The sequence below is a fragment of the Leucoraja erinacea genome, chromosome 9 (genome assembly GCF_028641065.1).
Source record: "Leucoraja erinacea ecotype New England chromosome 9, Leri_hhj_1, whole genome shotgun sequence".
In the NCBI taxonomy this organism is placed as follows: Eukaryota; Metazoa; Chordata; class Chondrichthyes; order Rajiformes; family Rajidae; genus Leucoraja; species Leucoraja erinaceus.
The window spans coordinates 35,863,516-35,884,436 of NC_073385.1; the positions used below are offsets into that span (position 1 = coordinate 35,863,516).

The 20,921-nt window shown below is 40.9% G+C and overlaps 1 protein-coding gene across 5 annotated transcripts in view; it reads right to left on the minus strand.

The window, feature by feature from the left end:
• ralgapa1 (Ral GTPase activating protein catalytic subunit alpha 1) overlaps positions 1–20,921 on the minus strand; it is a 148,484-nt gene that overhangs the window by 55,808 nt on the left and 71,755 nt on the right. For 4 of the 5 annotated variants that reach the window (XM_055640527.1, XM_055640526.1, XM_055640525.1 and 1 more), the window contains 8 exons: positions 20,476–20,603; positions 19,823–20,039; positions 16,450–16,623; positions 9,318–9,470; positions 5,841–6,034; positions 2,910–3,008; positions 1,368–1,523; positions 736–864 (listed from right to left, as the gene is read on the minus strand). In XM_055640527.1, coding sequence (XP_055496502.1) covers positions 736–864; positions 1,368–1,523; positions 2,910–3,008; positions 5,841–6,034; positions 9,318–9,470; positions 16,450–16,623; positions 19,823–20,039; positions 20,476–20,603 — 1,250 coding nt within the window. The remainder of the gene's footprint in view (positions 1–735; positions 865–1,367; positions 1,524–2,909; positions 3,009–5,840; positions 6,035–9,317; positions 9,471–16,449; positions 16,624–19,822; positions 20,040–20,475; positions 20,604–20,921) is intronic. The other variant, XM_055640529.1, reaches the window with a different exon arrangement.

Below are 20,921 nucleotides of genomic sequence, written 5' to 3' on the forward strand. Positions count from 1 at the left end.
AAGACAAATGCCATAATTAATGACACACAAAATAAGCCAAATGGCCACTACAGCAGTGGTTGTATAATCAACAGTGCTGAGATAAGCCTACTTAATACAGATCAGAGAACAAAATCAGATATATTCTATGGCTCAATACATTAGATCGTTGACTTGCACTGAGCTTTCAGACATCAATCGTAACTAAATAGTCAAAAACACATTTGTTTTTTTCGTTTGTATTTGTTGAATGCAAGAAACTGTAAGGAAACCCAATTTAGTGATATTTAGACAAGTACAATGATCAGTCCTTGAACAAATGTCTCAGAAAGAAAAACATATGAGTCAATGAAACTATTGGCAATAATAAGTGATAAATCCAGAATTAAATTTCCTTTGAGCATTAAAACATTTGGAACACATTTGAATGTTTCCAATTTCAAAAAGGAATTTGATTATTAGTATGCTTCAAAAATGTTTGACTGAAATCTAATTAAAAGTCACAATGTATAACATGAGAAAATCATCCACATAAAACATTCCTACAAAATCTTTATCAAATAATATTTATATTTTTAAAGATTTGCTTTAGAAATACAATAATAGTTGGTATTTTTATGAAAATGGCAATGTTTCACATAGCAATTTCTATTTACATTCCAATATAAAATGAAACAAACAAGCCAGGATTACAAAATCCCATCCCCAGCCTTCGTTTACATCCACAAAAAAATGGTAATATGCTTGTTGACCTACATTAAGCGAAGAAGAGAAGGTCACTTTGCTGGCAGCAACTATAAAGTCCCAAATTAGCATGGTAGCACCGGGCAAACCAATTGAAAAAAACCGTGGCGAACAATGCTTGATGATGGTATTCACAATATCCTAAAGAGATTTTTTAAAGAAAATGTAAAGACAATTAAATTAGACATAACAAATTTTCCAAAACTGTAGAAATCAAATACCTGATCTACATATTACACATTTGAGCACCAACTACTTAAAATACAAAAAGGCAAGCATTAAGGATTTTTCATGTTTGCATAGTTCCGGCTTGATATTCACATTGAGGTATTGTGCAGGAAAATGGCCTTCTGTGCCATTATGGAATCACGTTGGGGGTGCAACAGCAACGGGTGGAAGAGAAGCTCTCCAGTAAAAAAAACCCAAGCAGTTGACCAAGCCTCAAGCCAGACTAAACTGGAACTGTCAAAGGTTGAATGTTTTAAACATGATCAAGGACTCCAAAACTCAACAACTTAAAAGATGTCAGAATGTATCAATGTTAAAATTTGCAGGTTATACTAAAACCTAATAGCTTAAAGTTAGCATCATTTTCCAAATATATATTTCAGTACCAAAGGCATTTAAAACAGAAAAGTGCTCACCTGATCAGGATTTAAGAGTCCACTGTGCATAATATTATAGAAGTGAACCAAGAAATCAGAATTGGGTGAAACATCTTGACGGCGTTTCATAATTTTGCAGATGAGCTTATATGCATGAAGCTTTCCTTGTTTGTATTTTTCTGGTAATGTTGTTGCCTAAATATGAAGCAACTTCACATTAAATATGGGGTTGAAGAAAACATTATATTCTAGTCCATTATATGTACCAATTGAAACCAGCTTAAATGTTCAGGGGGAAAAATGGAGTTTGGATGGGGAAGGGGGTGTCAAATGCTCCTGTCACCTTTAAATACATAATTATTCCCTGTGGATAATTTAATAAAGGCTGGTTTAAATATATAGTAATTAAAGTATTAGTCAAAAATTATAAAATTTTATTAAGTTATACACAAAAATATTTTCTCACCATTGGCTATACAGTTATGTTAGCAACTTGCTATTCATTTTAACACAATTTTGTAGAACTTCCATGAAAAATGTGGACTCGGGAATTTGCCACTGCACCCGCATACACACCTTTCCATATACTAATTGAAAAGGCAGCAAAGTATTGTGAAGTAAATAAATAAACAATTTTTAAAAGGTACTTTCCATGTCTTGACATTACAATTTACGGAGTTCATTGGGCTTCCCCAGAGAAAAGCCTAAACAAAATTTCTCCCAACATTCTATGCCATTAATTTTACTATTAATGTAGATCTTGGTAACGAACCCAATTTACTGTCTTATTCTAATTGTAAAATTGACTTAATCAATGCACACATCTCGGGGAAAAAAAGTTTTTTTGTCAGCACTTTTTTTCCTTGCTCAACTGTTAACAAATACAAGAATTAATTTCTGAATCGAAGGATACAAAACACAGACAATTGCATCTCTAATGGATTTTCCTGCCCCTTTAATTCCTTAATGGGAATAGAAATTTGTAGTATCATCAAACACACAAAACCAGTTTTGAACTCTGATCGTAAAAAAACCCGACTTCACAGCCAGTGGATCAAATGTTGTGCTTTCAAAATGGAACACAAAATATAAATATAAATATACTATAATAGCGGGGCAGATAGTATTTGTGGAAAGAGAATCATTTTTGAGGAAATTTTAGCAAAGGCACTGAGAAAGAGTCAAAAACATCGAGAGAATGTTTTATATTGATTTGGGGTCCCAGGTGTTACCTCAATTTAAAATGTATCTGAAAAAGTGACCATTAACAAAAAAACATGAAGGTTCTGCCAACCACCACCCAAATGTCTTGAGTTAGAGAGAGTAACAATAATTACAGGCTGGACACTAAAGAACCTCTTTGTCAGTACTATTCTAACAAAAACAATCTTTTGGGTCTGCCCGAGATGCGGTTAGTTTAACATCTCACCACTGCAGACCAAACGTTGTGGAATGGGAATCATCGGTGGTAAAGTCAACCTTTAAAAACTCGGTTTCTGAAGTTACTGATGACTAAATGTATTTTTTGATGGAAATTGGAATAATAAACAATTAACCCATTTTTAAAGAAGTTTATTTTACCTTGAAAAGCCATGGAGTTAGAATTCTGAGAGGTGGTATCAAAACTGAAGGCGGTGGGGAGGTTTGATTGTCTATTGTAATTCCAAGATTATCTCTCACCTTTAAATATACAAAATTGTTTATTAATAAAATTAAAGTGTGGCATAAAAGAACATTTCACATTATACGACGTTCCAGATGAATATTTCAGGCAAAACAGGATTTATTACCTGAATGCACACTGGCTAAATTCGACACCTTTTATAAACCAAACTGAAATTTAAGATCGGTTTGTTAGCATGTTGTGGTACAACACAGTCATTTACATTGTATAAAATTAGCATCACTGTATACTGCACATGGCCACTTGAAATAAAAGAATTGCTAGGGGAGAAAAGACCACCTAAAGTGCTTACCATCGTGATAGTTTACGATACAATACAATTTTATTTATCCTAGGAGGGAAATTGATCTGCCAACAGTCATAAAACACAAAATACATGAGATTAAAGTGATGAGTGGAAAGTATTGGGAATGTGCAAAGATTGGGGTGGGGGAGGGGAGTCAGTTTATTCCATGAGCCATGGGGGAGGAGTTGTTCAGTCTGAGAGCCACAGGGAAGCAGGATCTCCTGTGGCGTTCTGTACTGCATCTTGGTGGAACCAGTCTGTTGCTAAAGGTACTCCTCTGATTGCCCAGTGTGTCATGGAGAGGGTGAGCTGTATTGTCCAAGATGCTCCACAGTTTGAGGAGCACTCACCCCTACAAGATCACCTTCCATGAATCCAACTCCACCCACAGGATGGAGCCAGCCTTCTTGATGAGTTTGTTAATCCTATTGGCATTGGTGGCCTTTGCCCTGCTGCACTCTCCTGTCTTCGCCCTGCTGCCCTATGATTAAATTGTTTAATCATAATCATGAAGTCAACAATTCAAAGCATTCAGCCAAAGAATTGATCTAAAACAAACTCAGATGTTACATGGATTGTAAAGGTTTAGAGGGATTTGGGCCAAACAGGCAAATGGGACTCTCAGGTAGGCAACTTTGTTGCTATGGACAAGGTAGCCTGATTCCATGCCATGTAATTTTATGATAGCATCATCAGAATGCATAACATAAAACTGTTCAGTCATCTTTTACAGTCAATCAAAATATGTTAAATGTTCATTCGGTTATCACCAAATTCAGTGCATATACTCTTGTCAAATCCAGCAGCAGATACATCCTGATTAAAAGAACAGCCAGTAAAAGTTTCAAAATGTCAGAACATCTCTGACTTCTTAAAAATGAAAAAAACTATAGCCCAGCTTCAGTCAAAATATTATGTACAGAACACAATTATGGAGAAACAACAACTGCTGAACAATCCGCTACGAACATAAGCAGACATCTCAGCATCCACCTTCTCAAAAACTAAACACAAACAGAGCTGCCAAGTATTGTCAGAGCATTTCAGTATTCTAGTACCTGAAAATCAGTATTTGCTGAGGAAATCAGTATTTTTACGCGGTGCCATTTTGCTGACATTTTTTTTATTTTTTATGTGCGGTCATACCCATGTAAGAGTACAAGAATGCACAACTTTGCTACCAATTGACACGTCTTCTACGCACCTTACTTGACAGTGCATTCATTGCCATCTCTTTGGAGACTGCTGTTTGAATGGCTGCTTCCTGCTTTTAGTACCAGATGATGATGTAGAAGCCATTTTGGAAGCCTCCCTCTCCCTCCCCCTCCTTCCTCTCTCTCCCTCCCTCTCTCCTTCCTTTTTTCTCCCTCCCTCTCTTATTCCTCCCACCCTATCTCCCTCTCTCCTTCATCTTCCCCCTCTCTCCACCCCTCCCTCTCTCCTCCTTGAGCCCACCGTTCTGTAAAATCAAGGCCAATCCCAATGTAACTGCAATCCCACTGGTAACCTTTCACCAATAGGCTTATCCAGAATTCTACCACTGCCTGAATTTCCCCGAACAGTCTGTGACCCATAACGCTATGTGTAAAGCCCATAGCTTGGGCTTTACACATAGTTGGGACGACAGATGGCACAATGGGCTAAGTGTTTGGCTGGCGACCGGAAGGTAGCCGGTTCGAATCCCGCTTGGAGTGCATACTGTCGTTGTGTCCTTGGGGCAAGACACTTCACCCACCTTTGCCTGTGTGTAAATGTAATGTAATTATGTGAAGCACTTTGGGGTCAATGCAAGTTGACTAAAAATGTGCTATATAAATAAGATTATTATTATTATTATTATTATTATTATAGCACTCCAGCCGGTAGCACTATATTTACACCCCATAGCGCTATAGCCGACAGCTCTTCGTTCAAATTCCCACGCGTTAAACTGACAGCGCTCTGGTTAAACCTGGAGAGGGACAGGCAGATCAAAGCTTATAAAAATAATCATCCAGATCTTGAAATTTAAAATACTAATAGACTTAACTGCTATAATTTTTAGAGGTACAGTATGACTTTTTATATCCTTGCATTTTTTAAGCAGCAAGATCTTAAGTCAATTTCACCGGGTTATTACTTTTCCACTGGCGAGTGGTATATTAATGATCAAGAAGGAGCTGCAGATGCTGGAGAATCGAAGGTAGACAAAAATGCTGGAGAAACTCAGCGGGTGCAGCAGCATCTATGGAGCGAAGGAAATAGGCAACGTTTCGGGCCAAAACCCTTCTTCAGACTATTAATGAAGTCCGGCCGATTAAAAAATGAAAAATCCGTATTTAACAACGCAAAATTGTACATTAGTATTCTTATTGCATTTCTGTACAAAATAAGGAAAATCCGTACTACTTGGCAGCTCTGCACAAACACAAACTGCCTGTGAAATCACTTTAGTGTGCAGCAATGTATTTGCACAAGTTAGACATAACATCAAGGAAAATGTATGTGGGAAATGATTCCATATTAGCACAAATGATTTACAAGCAAAACTGAGTAACCTTACCTTTGCCAAATTTTGCCAGAGTTCACACAAATAATCAAAGACTTGTGCATGAATTTCAGGATCCTTAATACAGTTTACATCACCCAAAATGCCAAGCATTCGTCTCCACATAACTGTGGCAACATCTTCATGCCATCCTTTGAGACTACCCCCTGCCATCACACTGCAATCTTCATTTGGAAACTCGCTATTTTCTGTTCAATATAAAACTTAATATTACAAGCAGACAATGAGCACTAAAATTATAGTTAAGAGTTTAAATTCAACTTCTGAACATATTTACAATAAAGACCACAATTTAACATTAAAAATAATCACTCTACTGAAATAATGGTACAAGAAGACTAGTGGCCATTCATTTTTTAGTCAATATTCAATTGTATTATTGCTTCACAATTCCATTATAGTCCAGAAATCTTATAAATATTTGCTGCTTGAAACCTCCAGCAATTAGGCCTGTAACAAATCCCCAAATTTTGTGAAAATATTGTAAAATCCTGTAAACCTTGAAGAACAAAATGCTCTGAAAATTTTAAAGCTTGTTTACTCTAATGCTGGCTGGAGGTTGCAGCAGTAATTACTCAGCATCACAGTTAGGAGCTGTGAGGAGGGAGTGGTTGTGGGGAAGGATCTGGAATCCCATAAATTTCAACTGCAATTGTGTGATAAAGATTACATAATACAGCTGAATTCAAGTTACATTTAAAAATATATATATTTTTCAATAAGCTCTACAACTACCAAAGGCTTTCAAGAGTGTTTTGGGAGCAAGATCTCTCAATACCACTGCACTCTTACAAGTCAAGAAATTCCTTCTCATCTCAGTCTTAAATCTATACCCAGTTATTCTTGATCTCCAGCCAGGAAAATATCTTTCAGCTGCCATTATTTAAGCCCAGACAGCATTGGCCTATAAACTCTCTTGTATAAGACATTTCCTTCCTTCAAGAACCAATCTAGTAATTTTGCTGAACCTTTTCTAAGGCAAATGCATACTTCCTAAAGTGTGGAGAAACTTCAAATTCCTGGGCGTGCACATCTCTGAAGATCTTTCCTGGTCCGAGAACACTAACGCAATTATCAAAAAAGCTCATCAGCGCCTCTGCTTCCTGAGAAGGTTACGGAGAGTCGGTTTGTCAAGGAAGACTCTCTCTAACTTCTACAAGTGCACAGTAGAGAGCATGCTGACCGGTTGCATCGTGGCTTGGTTTGGCAATTTGAGCGCCTTGGAGAGGAAAAGACCACAAAAAGTAGTAAACACTGCCCAGTCCATCATCGGCTCTGACCTTCCTTCCATCGAGGGAATTTATCGCAGTCGCTGCCTCAAAAAGGCTGGCAGTATCATCAAAGACTCACACCGTCCTGGCCACACACTCATCTCCCTGCTACCTTCAGGTAGAAGGTACAGGAGCCTGAAGACTGCAACAACCAGGTTCAGGAATAGCTACTTCCCCACAGCCATCAGGCTATTAAACCTGGCTCAGACAAAACTCTGATTATTAATAACCACTTTCTGCTATTTCCACTTTATCAGTTTATTTATTCATGTGTGTATATATTTATATCATGGTACAGGTGCACAACCTTTTATCCGAAGAACCAAATAACGAAAACCTCCGAATAGCGACATTTTTTCAGTCCTTGAAGAAAGGTCCTTGAAAACGTTCACCGAGGGCGGCCCGCAGAGGTGACAGCGGAACCTCCGGTCGGTCCTCGAAGAAAGGGGAACTAAATCCCCATTCATAAAAGAGAAGGTGAGGGTATATTGCGCGAGGGTTAATAATTGACAATATGCTGCTACCTGCCCGCTGAGTTAAAAAAGTTCCCACGGTAGACTCACGATACACAGTGTATCATGAGTCTTGCATGAGAACTTTTTAACTCAGCGGGCAGGCAGCAGCAGATTGTCGCTCCCTTAAGTTTCACCCCACCTACACCCCTCTGCTTCCCGGCCATGTGTGTGACCACTTCCCTCCCCTCTCCAGCTCCCCGCCCATTGCACCAGCGCGGGGGTTTTGCACTGTCTTCACGTCGGAGCTAGTGCCAGTCACCGGAGACGTCAGGACCAACGGGACACCAGCCCCCAGGCCCACTGCAAGCACGGAGATCCCAGAGACCCACAGCCAGCAGCAGCCCAGCCCCGTTCCAATTCCAGAGGAACACGCTCCCCGTAGGGACCGAAGCTGATGGTGTGCAAGGTGCGTCTTGGTCTTGAGGTTGCGGATGAGGGGGCGCAGCTCGGGCTGTGACGTCTCCGGCCACCCCCCTGTACAGGAGCTGAGACTGGGAACTGTGGGGTTGTTTGCAGTTGCAGAGGGAGGGGGCAAGGGCGGTACAGTTCCCAGTCTCAGCTCCATTCCAGGGGGGTGACCGGAGACGTCAGGACCAACGGGACACCGACTGCAAGCACGGAGATCCCAGAGACTCACAGCCAGCAGCAACTCTAGCCCAGCCCCGCTCCAACTCCAGAGGAACCCGGGTTGCGGATGAGGGGCCGCAGCTCGGGCTGTGGGCGAACTGCCACTTGTCGCTGTAGCGGCGCATCGGGGAGCGGGTTCCTGTTGGTCCTGACGTCTCCGGCCATCCCCCTGGACAGGAGCTGAGAGACGTCAGGACCACCAGAAGCCGCTCCCCGATGCGCCGCTACAGCTACAAGTGGCAGTTCGCCCACAGCCCGAGCTGCGCCCCCTCATCGGGACACCGACCCCCAGGCCCACTGCAAGCACGGAGATCCCAGAGACTCACAGCCAGCAACAACTCTAGTCCAGCCCCGCTCCAACTCCAGAGGAACCCGGGTTGCGGATGAGAGGGCGCAGCTCGGGCTGTGGGCGAACTGCCACTTGTCGCCGTAGCGGCCCATCGGGCAGCGGATTCCTCTGGAGTTGGAGGGACAGGGAGACACAGCGGCTTTTGAGAATGGTGGGCAATCACTTCCAAAGTTCTGCCCACACAGTCAGTACACCTCTCCTACACTTGTCTCCCGCACTAAGATTATCTCGCAGAGAATGATCCCAGCTTAACCCTCCCTATTCTCTCCTATTCTGCAAGAAAAAACTACATTGAAGACTCAAACTCGCGATCGAGTAACTGCCGGGATCGAGGCGCAAACTCGCGACCTTGCGGATATGAGCCGAGCACTCTACCACTGAGCCAGCCGTTAAAATCTACGCTAAAAATCTTCCATTCCGAAAGCCGAAAAATTCTGAATTACGAAAACTGTCTGGTCCCAAGGCTTTCGGATAAAAGGTTGTGCACCTGTATATGGACACATTTATCTGTTTTGTAGTAAATGCCTACTATTTTCTGTGTGCTTAAGCAAAGCAAGAATTTCATTGTCCTATACAGGGATACATGACAATAAACTCACTTGAACTTGAGGTCATAATTATACAGAGTAACTCAAATGTGGTGTCATATGTAACACGTTTAACAGATGAAACATATGTATTGCTTAAAAGTTAATTAACTGTGTAATACCCAAGTCGTCAGGAGTCTGCAAAACTGAATGATGTAATTTTTCATCCAGTGGCAAATCTTTTTGATCTAAAGGATCCGCATTCAAAGTGGTCGGAGAAGGTGTCTGGGATCTTGAGCAGGCATTTGAATGGGTTGGAGAAGCACTCTCAGAGCCTGAAAGAATAATAGTTAATAAATGAGCAGACAACATCAGAAGAGAAAATCTAATTTTGAATTTAGGCAGATTGTCAGCAGTTCATTAGTACCCATAAAGCATGAATAATATTCACCTTCCAAAGTCTAAAACCATACAAGTGAAAATTAGGTTCAACTATGATTTATACATATAAACTGGAACAATGATGAAAACAATCAGGCCCTCCGTTTCAAATTTTATTTTATCAATAAGAATTATCCTAACATAATACTTTCATCTCATTTTACTTCATTTTAACGAAATGCATTGTATAAATATGAACGCATCACAAAAATCGTTGTTTTCTGTTAGCAAAGCAAACTGAACTAATTGTGCATAAATATGCGCCAGTTTATTTTGAGTCATATTAATCAGTTTGTTTATTTGGAAAATATTCCCAAAATACAGGCACTCCCCGACTTACATAATTAGCGATTTACGTAAAAAATTCACAATAGGTGGTCCCATTTCCTGACTAACCTGTGTTATTGCAATGGAAGGAATGTTGAGGACTTATTGTCCGCTTCATAGCTTTGATCGGGCTCGCTGCTCTTCCAGCAACGAGGGAGGGGGTGGAAAGCAACTCCCGGTCGAGTTGCCGACATCTTCTACAGGGTGCGACAGCTAGCCCTTCTTCACCTGCTGCCACACTGTCCAGTTAACACGGCTGTTGCTGTGGGTCGCCTTATAACCCCAAGACGATAGAGCATTCTCCAGGTCTCCACCTCCGACTGGATGCACTCAGGCACTGTGGGTCTCTCTCCCCTCTCACCAGCTGCTGCTTCTTCTTGTTGGCCATTGCTTTGTCCACTCTGCTGCTCCCCTTCCTTCTCCTTCTCCCTCAAGGGACAAAACAATGGCCGACATGAAGGAGCTGCAGCTGTGAGAAATAAGGGAACCTCATGGTGACTGAATGCATCCTGTCAGTGCGGCAGCCTGGGGAAAGCGCTGTCGGCCAGGCCATACAAGGCAAGCCCCAACAACAGTCACGCCCACTGGACGGTGCAGCAGTTGGTGAAGAAGGGCTTGCTGCAGATGAGCGGCACCAGCATGTAGTTTTAAGGTAAAATGACACAAAGTGCTGGAGTAACTCAGCAAACTGAATTAGTCTGAAGGAAAGACCCGACGTGAAACGTCACCTCTCCATATTCTCCAGAGATGCTGCCTGACCTGCTGAGTTACTCCAACACGTAGTCATTTTGTGTATTAACCAGCGTCTGCAGTTCTTTGTTTCTACCTAGTTTTAAAGTGATTCTGACATGTAAAATCTGACTTGTGAAAATTTACAGAATGTAACCCTTACACGTTGGGGATTGTCCGTATATTGCATTTGCCGTTTTATTACACAAATAGAAAAAGGAGATATTTTATAACAAAATAGTAAAAATGCCATGGTAACACATTAAAATTAAAATGCGCCTATATGTAAGACAATGGATAAAACTGATTAAAATGTAATGTGAGCTTGGTATAAAATTATTCCACAATCAAAAGTCAATGCCTCTTCATAAAAATAAAGGTGTATAGACATTTAACAGACTATCCCCAAAACCCAATTAGGTCAACAAGAAAGTGAAAATCCAATTTTATAAACTACATTCCCATAATAACACTCAGTTACTCAAGTTCATGTACATACCAAAGGATCAACAATGGAATCCAATAATCTTTCATTTTGTAACAAACAAAAATATATTTTCCTACTTGACACCAAATGTGCCCTCTTCCCACCCCCCCCCACAAGTAACGAGTTTACCAACGTCTCTAACAAAACAAGCCTGTACAGTGATAGTTATTATTGCTTACTTCGTGCATTGATATGAGAGGTCAACTGAGTTATAAAATCTCTCTAAATTTCATTGCCTGTTTTCCACTGGAATAATTTTATTAGTAATTCACCATAGAAAGCATTTTATCAGGGCATCACAGCTTGGTTTGGGAATTAGTCCATCCAAGACTGCAAAAAATTACAGTGAATTGTGGACGCAGCCCAGATCGTCACACAAACCAACCTCCCTTCTATTGACTCCATTTATACCTCACACTGCCTCGGCAAGGCCAGCAGCATAATCAAGGACAAGTTGCACCCTGGCCACTCCCTCTTCTGCACTCTCCCATTGGGCAAAAGGTATAGAAGTGTGAAAACGCACCTCCAGATTCAGCGACAGTTTCTTCCCAGCTGTTATCAGGCAACTGAACCATCCTACCACATCTAGAGAACAGTGCTGAACTACTACCTACCTCATTGGTGACCCTCTGACTATCCCTGATTGGACTTTGCTGGCTTAACCTGGCACTAAACGTTACTCCTGAGTCAGCGCGATCAAGGGACCAATTGAGGTTACTCGCGCTGACACAGGAGTAAGCTTCACCACCCACTGTCATGTTATCCATCGCCCGCTGACCCGCTCCGCTCTATGATCTTTGCTCTGGAGCTGGTCCCCTCACTGTACGGTTTACATTGGAAGACACGGACCGGGCAGTGAATGCCATGCAGTGTCACCCAGCGCAGCAAGTGAGGCCATGTCCTGTTCCCGGTGGCAGTCAGAATTTAAGGAACGGCAGCCGCTTGCAGCCACCCGAACTACTGCCCTCCCCGGCCACAATGCGATGGCTCTGTGCCCGGAGCGCCGCTGCAGCAGTGAGTTAGTTGCTGGCATGATCTCCGACCTCCTCCTGCTCAACGCTCCTGCCCATGCTGACCCAGGCCAGACTCCCCACATGGTGGGAAAGGAACTCCCCCCCCTCCCCCCCCAGCGCTGCTGTCCTTTTACAGCCGCTTCCCATCAGTTGCCAGCAATGAGGGATAGACTTGGGTGTCCCTCAGTATAGCAACATCGTTCTTGATGTTGCTGTACTGAGGGATAGCCAAGTCTATCTTTCTTGGCTAACAACCTAACCTTCGGCCTCCAAGACGCAGGTAAATTTTCATGCCTTATTTTTGGGTAAAAAAAATAGCGTCTTCGTTGCCGGGAAATACGGTAGTGCACAGTGCCCTCCATAATGTTTGGGACAAAGGCCCATCATTTATTTATTTGCCCCTGTACTCCATAATTTGAAAGTTGTAATAGAAAAAAAAATCACATGTGGTTAAAGTGCGCATTGTTAGATTTTATTAAAGGGTATATTTATACATTTTGGTTTCACCATCTAGAAATTACAGCTGTGTTTATACATAGTCCCCACATTTCAGGGTACCATAATGTTTGGGCCACATGCTTCACAGGTGTTTGTAATTGCTCAGGTGTGTTGAAATGCCTCCTTAATACAGGTATAAGAGAGCTCTCAGCACCTAGTCTTTCCTCCAGTCTTTCCATCACCTTTGGAAACTTTTATTGCTGTTTATCAACATGAGGACCAAAGTTGTGCCAATGAAAGCGAAATAAGTCATTGAGACTGAGAAACAAGAATAAAACTGTTGGAGACATCAGCCAAACCTTAGGCTTATCAAAATCAACAGTTTGGAACATCATTAAGAAGAAAGAGAGCACGGGTGAGCTTACTAATCGCAAAGGGACTGGCATGTCAAGGAAGACCTCCACAGCTGATTACAGAAGATTCCTCTCTATAATAAAGAAAAAAAACCCAAACACCTGTCCGACAGATCAGAAACACTCTTCAGGAGTCAGGTGTGGATTTGTCAATGACCACTGTCCGCAGAAGACTTCATGAACAGAAATACAGAGGCAACACTGCAAGATGCAAACCACTGGTTAGCCGTAAAAACAGGATGACTGGGTTACAGTTTGCCAAGAAGTACTTAAAAGAGCAACCACAGTTCTGGAAAAAGGTGTTGTGGGCAGATGAGATGAAGATTAACTGAAGTCAGAATGATGGCAAGAGCAAAGTATGGAGGAGAGAATGAACTGCATACCACCTTATCTGTGAAACATGGTGGGGGTGTTATGGCCTGGGCATTTATGGCTGCTGAAGGTACTGGCTCACTTATCTTCATTAATGATCCAACTGCTGATGATAGTAGCATAATGAATTCTGAAGTGTATAGATGCATCCTATCTGCCCAAGTTCAAACAAATGCCTCAATACTCATTGGCTGGCAGTTCATACTACAGCAAGACAACGATCCCAAACATACTGTTAATGCAACAAAGGAGTTTTTCAAAGCTAAAAAATGGTCAATTCTTGAGTGGCCATGTCAATCACCCGATCTGAACCCAATTGAGCATGCCCAATTATATATGCTAAAGAGAAAACTGAAGGGGACTAGCCCCCAAAACAAACATAAGCTAAAGATGGCTGCAATACAGGCTTGGCAGAGCATCATAGAAACATAGAAATTAGGTGCTGGAGCCTGCACCGCCGTTCAATGTGATCATGGCTGATCATCCAACTCAGTATCCTGTACCTGCCTTCTCTCCATACCCCCTGATCCCTTTAGCCACAAGGGCCACATCTAACTCCCTCTTAAATATAGCCAATGAACTGGCCTCAACTACCTTCTGTGGCAGAGAATTCCAGAGATTCCCACACTCTGTGTGAAAAATGTTTTTCTCATCTCGGTCCTAAAAGATTTCCCCCTTATCCTTAAACTGTGACCCCTTGTTCTGGACTTCCCCAACATCGGGAACAATCTTCCTGCATCTAGCCTGTCCAACCCCTTAAGAATTTTGTAAGTTTCTATAAGATCCCCCCTCAATCTTCTAAATTCTAGCGAGTATAAGCTGAGTATCCAGTGTTTCTTCATATGAAAGTCCTGACATCCCAGGAATCAGTCTGGTGAACCTTCTCTGTACTCCCTCTATGGCAAGAATGTCTTTTCTCAGATTAGACCAAAACTGTACGCAATACTCCAGGTGTGGTCTCACCAACTGCAGTAGAACCTCCCTGCTCCTATACTCAAATCCTTTTGCTATGAATGCTAACATACCATTTCGCTTTCTTCACTGCCTGCTGCAGCTGCATGCCTACTTTCAATGACGGGTGTACCATGACACCCAGGTCTCGTTGCATCTCCCCTTTTCCTAATCGGCCACCATTCAGATTAGTCTACTTTCCTGTTTTTTCCACCAAAGTGGATAACCTCACATTTATCCACATTATACTGCATCTGCCATGCATTTTCCCACTCACCCAGCCTATCCAAGTCACCTTGCAGCCTCCTAGCATCCTCCTCACAGCTAACGCTGCCCCCCAGCTTCGTGTCTTCCGCAAAGTTGGAGATGTTGCATTCAATTCCCTCGTCCAAATCATTAATAGAGAAGACACCCTGGGTGATTTCCATGAATCGCAGACTTCAAGCAGTCATTGCATGCAAAGGATATGCAACAAAATACTAAACATAACTACTTTCATTTATGTGACATTGCTGTGTCCTAAACATTATGGGAGTTCTCCCAGCCATGGGTACCATGTAATCTCGTGGTACCTGCTCCATGGTCAGATAATCGTCGACTAAACAGTCTCCCCCACCTGGTTTGCGAGGTGAGGAGGTGGCTATGGACACCCAGCAGTACCAAAAACAAGACCTGTCAATGGGCGGATGAGTTTCTAGCGAGCCAACAGCCATCCACACATCAGTAGAAGTTGCGAAGGTACACAAAAATGCTGGAGAAACTCAGCGGGTGCAGCAGCATCTATGGAGCGAAGGAGATGGGTAACGTTTCGGGCCAAAACCCTTCTTCAGACGTTGCGTATCTTCAGACGTTACGTAGAAGTTGCGATCCTGTCGTACATAGCATTGTAAGGAGTGAAGAAAACCATGAAATGTAATTCTTCCCTCTCCTTGCTTCTCAAAAGAGAAGCTGTTACCAGAATTGTTACCAGAAATGGGGGAACTATGTATAAACACTGCAGTAATCTCTACACGGTGAAACCAAAATGTATAAAAATACCCTTTATTAAAATCTGACAATGTGCACTTTAACGAAATGTGATTTTTTTTTCTATTACAAATCTCAAATTGTAGAGTACAGAGGTAAATAAATAAATGATGGATCTTTGCTCCAAACATTATGGAGGGCACTGTAGGTGAAAGAGGAGGGGGAGGAAAGAAATAGATTTGAGTCTAGGGGAGGGGGTGTAAGTTACCAGAATCCAACACACCCTGTAGTGCTGCTCTCACCCCTCCTCACCCCAGATGGAACAGACAGAGTTCCCAATTCTCACTTTTCACCCCACCAGCCTCCAAATGCAACACATCATGCTCTGACATTTTCGTCACCTTCACTGTGATCCCACCAGTCACATCTTCCCATCTCACCCCTATTCTTCCATAGAGACCGCTCCTTCTGCAACTCCTTGGTTCACTCATCCCACCCAAACTACCTCACACACCCCTCAGTACTTTCCCCAGCAATCGCAATCGATTTAACACCTAACTTCCGTCCAGGGACCCCAACAGTCCTTCAAAATAGGATAGAGGTTCACACACACTTCATCCACTGCACCTCGCTGGTCCCAATGTGGCCACAAACATTGACCAAGCATAGACTCTGCAACTGTTTTGCCGAACACTTGCGTTCAGTCTGCCAAGGCTTACTGGATCTCACGGTTGCTAACCACTCCCCTTCCCATTCTGACATTTCTGCCCCTCCATTGTCAGAGTGCCTTTCCTCACCCCCCATCTACATTCCTTCTCCTAGCTTCACAATTTGCAGTTCTTCAATCATTTTGTCTCACACCTGTCTTTTCATCTTTGGCCTTTGTCAACCATCTGTCTTTAAAAACACCCCCTTGCTTGTATCCACCTATTACGTTCCTCTCTTCCAGCTTTCTCCTCCCCTCCCCCTTACAATCAGTCTGAAGAAAGGTTCCGGCCTGAAATATCACCAATCCATGTTCTCCAGAGATGCAGCCTGACATGGTCAATGTACACCTGTACTTTGGGTCTTGGCTCGTTAAGATTATGAATGCTCTTCAAACTGATACCCAGAGAACTATTGGAATAGTAGTTAATGTCAAGAGTGACTTTTAAACTTCCTCAACAGCACAACATACCTGTGATTGTAACTGTGTCAGCAGAAGCTGTCTGTAGATTGAGACTGCTAGTTTCAGAATTAATGTGCATGGCAGTTAAACTTGCCAATTCTTGTTCTTCAGCACTTTGTCGCTGTAGTCCTGCATCTGCTTCAGTGTACAAAGCAGAAATGGTTTCACTGCCAAAGCTAAAGCCTATAACAGAACCAAAATATGTCTGTTATGTGCCTCTTTTCATTAGAAAAAAAAATCTTGGGTAGCATGACTGAGAAAGCTTTTGCATTTGACGTATTTGCCAGCGAGTTCATTTTCAAGCATGAAGTGCAGACCCACACAGGTTTCAACTTGGTCTACACTGGCAATTTTTGAGCATTAACTGCGTCTCCAGTAACATTTGTTAGTGTGTGCAAACTAGTAACTGGGAGAGGTGAGATACATTAAACAATTATTCCATAATCCAAATGGCAGCCTTTCATACACTTCTGTTCCACTATCTTATCTAGTACAAGTAAATACACAAGTGCCAAAAGACAGCTGACAATGCTAAGATGTGACAAAAGATTTTGTTTAAGAAACTTTGTTATTGCATTTTGCACTATATTGAAAGAGACTTTGGAGAAGCTTATCCCAATTTTAACGTACCTTTATATTACCCCAAGCATAAGGGCGCGTAAAATTCACCTTGCTTCAAATCTTGGTCAGTGGTCTATCTGAAGTTGCCTGCTGATTTTGTGCCTCATTTTGTATGCATTTGTTTTTAAACCTTATGATCTGGTCTCTTTTGTCAAAGAGTGTGCTTGCTTTTCTCATTTTCATAACATAACTTCCATTTTTCTGACATAAAAGTTTGGTGTGATTTTCTATTCCTTGTGGAACTGTGGCATGCATTTTAGATATTTAGCCAATGCAGAATGGATAATTTAGTCATAAAGAATAAACACTGGGTCAGCCTGAAAATGCAGACCAACTAACAAACATATGATTTTTTTTCATGACTCGTTATTATGCAGAAAATATAGAATTCAAATATGGATATGATCTGAGAAACACTGATTACATTCTTTCTGCCCATGTAAAAATTCTCAAGTCACCGGTGCAACAACACAAGCCCTACAAGGCTGCGAATCACTGAATAATATGGCAAAGAACAATCCACAACCAAGCGTTTGCATGAAGTAGGGGTCAACATGGACCTACATCAATTTACATCAGGGTAATATGTCAATTTCAAGATTGATGTGAACAGCCTAACTCACTGGAGTATGCAGTGGATACTTTGAGCAGTTACTTTGAGTAGTAATATAGACTTGGAATTTGTAATCAATGGCAAAATAATAACATTAACAACAGTCCTTAAAGAAAGCTACCGATGAACGTTGAATCCTCTCTATGGCATAGACCTATTAGTTTCCAGTGTTGGATGTTGTTAAGTATCAATTCTAACAGTGTGTGCGCAAGAGTGATTCTAACAATGTTTGGAAGAGTGATTCTAACAGTGTACAACAGAGATTCCATGAAGTAAACTAAGAAACCAAGGAATGAAAACAATTCTCCAATGCAACCACGAGGGGGGAAAAAAGATTTCAGATATAATTAATGAAATGCAAAATGAAGATTATAACATGCGAGTAGGTGGGTTCTGAAATGTCAACTTAAAAATGAAATCAATTATATTTTGGTATATTTATGAAAGAATTACACCAACGTAAAATTAGATTGCTTTCATAGCTATAGAGCTTGTAATAGTCATAGAGCGATACAGTGTGGAAACAGGCACTTTGGCCCAACTTGCCCACAAGCTACACTAGTCCTACCTGCTTGCATTTGGTCCATATTCTTCCAAACCTGTCCTATCCATGTACCTGTCTAACTGTTTGTTAAATGTTGGGATAGTCCCTGCCTCAACTACCTCCTCCGATAGCTTGTTCAATACACCTCCCACCGTTTATGTAAAGTAGCTGTTGTTAAGTAATAATTGTGGTGTAACACGCTATTAAAAACCCACTCAGACCTAATTCAACATTGTAGGCCTGGGGAAGTCCACTCAGATGGGACATCAGGGTCATCTACAGGCAGGGTCTACATCTGTCAGTTTAACAAATCAGGAAGGTCCTTTGGCACTTCCATCCTATCAGGACGGCTTTCCCCCTCTCAAAATATTCTAGTTTAAAATAGGTTATTAGTTTACTAACACTACGAACTCCGACTAAACTCCAAACTACGAATTGCCTGGGTTGTACTAAGGACTTTTGTGAAATTCCCTGCCACAGAGGGCAGTGGAGGCTAAGTCACTGGATGGATTTAAGAGAGTTAGATTCCTCTAGGGGCTAATGGAATCAAGGGATATGGGGAGAAGGCAGGCACGGGTTATTGATTGGGGCCGATCAGCCATGATCACAATGAATGGCAGTGCTGGCTTGAAGGACCGAATGGCCTCCTCCTGCACTTATTTTCTATGTTTCTATGACTTTGGGCATTTTGTTTTTACATTACATTGTTTCTTTTTGTTTATTGAACTTTTTATTTTTTATTATCTATTGAGTACTGTGTTTATATACCCATTGTGACACTGCTACAAATAAGAATTTTGTTCTGTTTCAGTACATGTTACAAAAATACTCATGACTCTAAATATTTGTTCCGTCAAATTAACTGACCTTTAGAGATTGTGATGGAGTAGGCAGCAGGCTGGTGTTCTTGAGCGGGCAAGGAATCACAGAGAATGACATATTACTATGAATATGTATGCTCTGGAAATTTCTGTCAGTTTCAAGTCAATAGATTGTCATTGCTGACAATGTCATCCTCATTTTAACAAATAAATCAGAACCAGGAATATTTTATCCACTGTTTTTGAAATGGAAAACCATCACTGCCTAGACACTAAAACATGATACCAAGTAAAATAAAAGTACTGGAAACGGTCAGCAAGTGCTTCAAACATTTTCTCTTTTTCTTTCTGATTTCCAGCATCTGCAGTGTATTGATTTTCAAGGTGCCGAATGAAGCCATTCCTAATCTGTTTTAAAAAGTGTTTACTACAATTTCATTATGCTCTTGTATCAGCATTTCATAAAGGCCTTTTTGACTGATCTAGCAACCCAAAGAAAGTAAATATCGCCATGGTTTAAACATTATGTGAGTTTCACATCACAAATATTCCATAACATCTAGCAACACAAAAACTGGAATATCTGAATAGGCAGACGAGATCACAAAATTCATCCGTTTGTGCTAAATGCCCAAATTTATCTCAAAAGTGAAAAAGTATTCACAATATAAATCTCCAGTTTGCACTAATGCTGTGATCAAAGGAGAAATATGCAAATTGGGGAATAACAATGAATAAACACTATCTGAAAATATAAAAAGAAAATACAATTAAAACACTTACTCTCAAATTTTTGCCCGTCATATTGAAAAGCATTGAAAGAATCTGAATGGCTGTCAGAACTGACAAGATCGCTGCTTCCAGCACTGGCTGGGGAAGTCCACTCAGATGGGACGCCAGGGTCATCTACAGGCCGTGTTTGATTCTGTCTGTTCAACAAATCAGGAAGGTCCTTTGGCACTTCCAAACTACCAGGACTGCTTCCCCTTCTCAAAATATTCTAATTAAAAACAAATGGTTATTAACATAAAAATGATTGATGAAATACAATAAGTGACTGTAGCAGTCAGCAATGGCTTCTGAAGTACCACATATTGCATATGTAATGAAGGCAGATTTCACTTTAGTGGTCTAATTCATAACATTCAATTTGTTATTTACATTATTCAGAATGTTCAGTTGGACTAATTTATCTTTACAAGATATCAAACATGCCCGAGGTCTACCAAAGAATTTTATTTCCCCACTATGTGCACAGTTTATATATTGAGAATACCTTTAAATGATCCGAAGTTCATTCAACATAATCATACAGATTATTTCACCATCCAAAATATGTTTGTAAAAATCAAGACAAATGGGATGAAAAAGTGCTTTAAAAGTTATTGGTAATTGTTAAAAATAAAAATGTAATGTAATAAAGTAAATCAACTTACCACTGCATTACCACTCCTTAATCTTTCTGCTATAAACTCATCCATTAGATCACTAATGTTGGGATTGCTACTATTTCCAATATCAGTGCTGAAAGGCCGAGGTTTTTGATTAGGGTCCTCCTTGTTGACTGAAAAGAAATGAAGTTTTTATAAAAAAAAATAAAATTCATAATCATAAAACACAATTTATAAATTAAAGAAATAAAAAGGAATTTAGCATTGCAAGGGTTACTTGCCACATCATGCAGCATCCCAAGAAATGTCCTATCCTTACCATGTGCAATTAGAGGTAATCACGTTAGCATTAGCATAATTTAGATCAAAATTAGTAAAGGTTAACAATTTTTAATCTTTGATGGATGAGAAATTACAAGCTAAACTGTCATCAACATTTTTTTTTCCCAACTTGCAATGTTAATTCAAAAATATTTTTCTATAATCTTGCT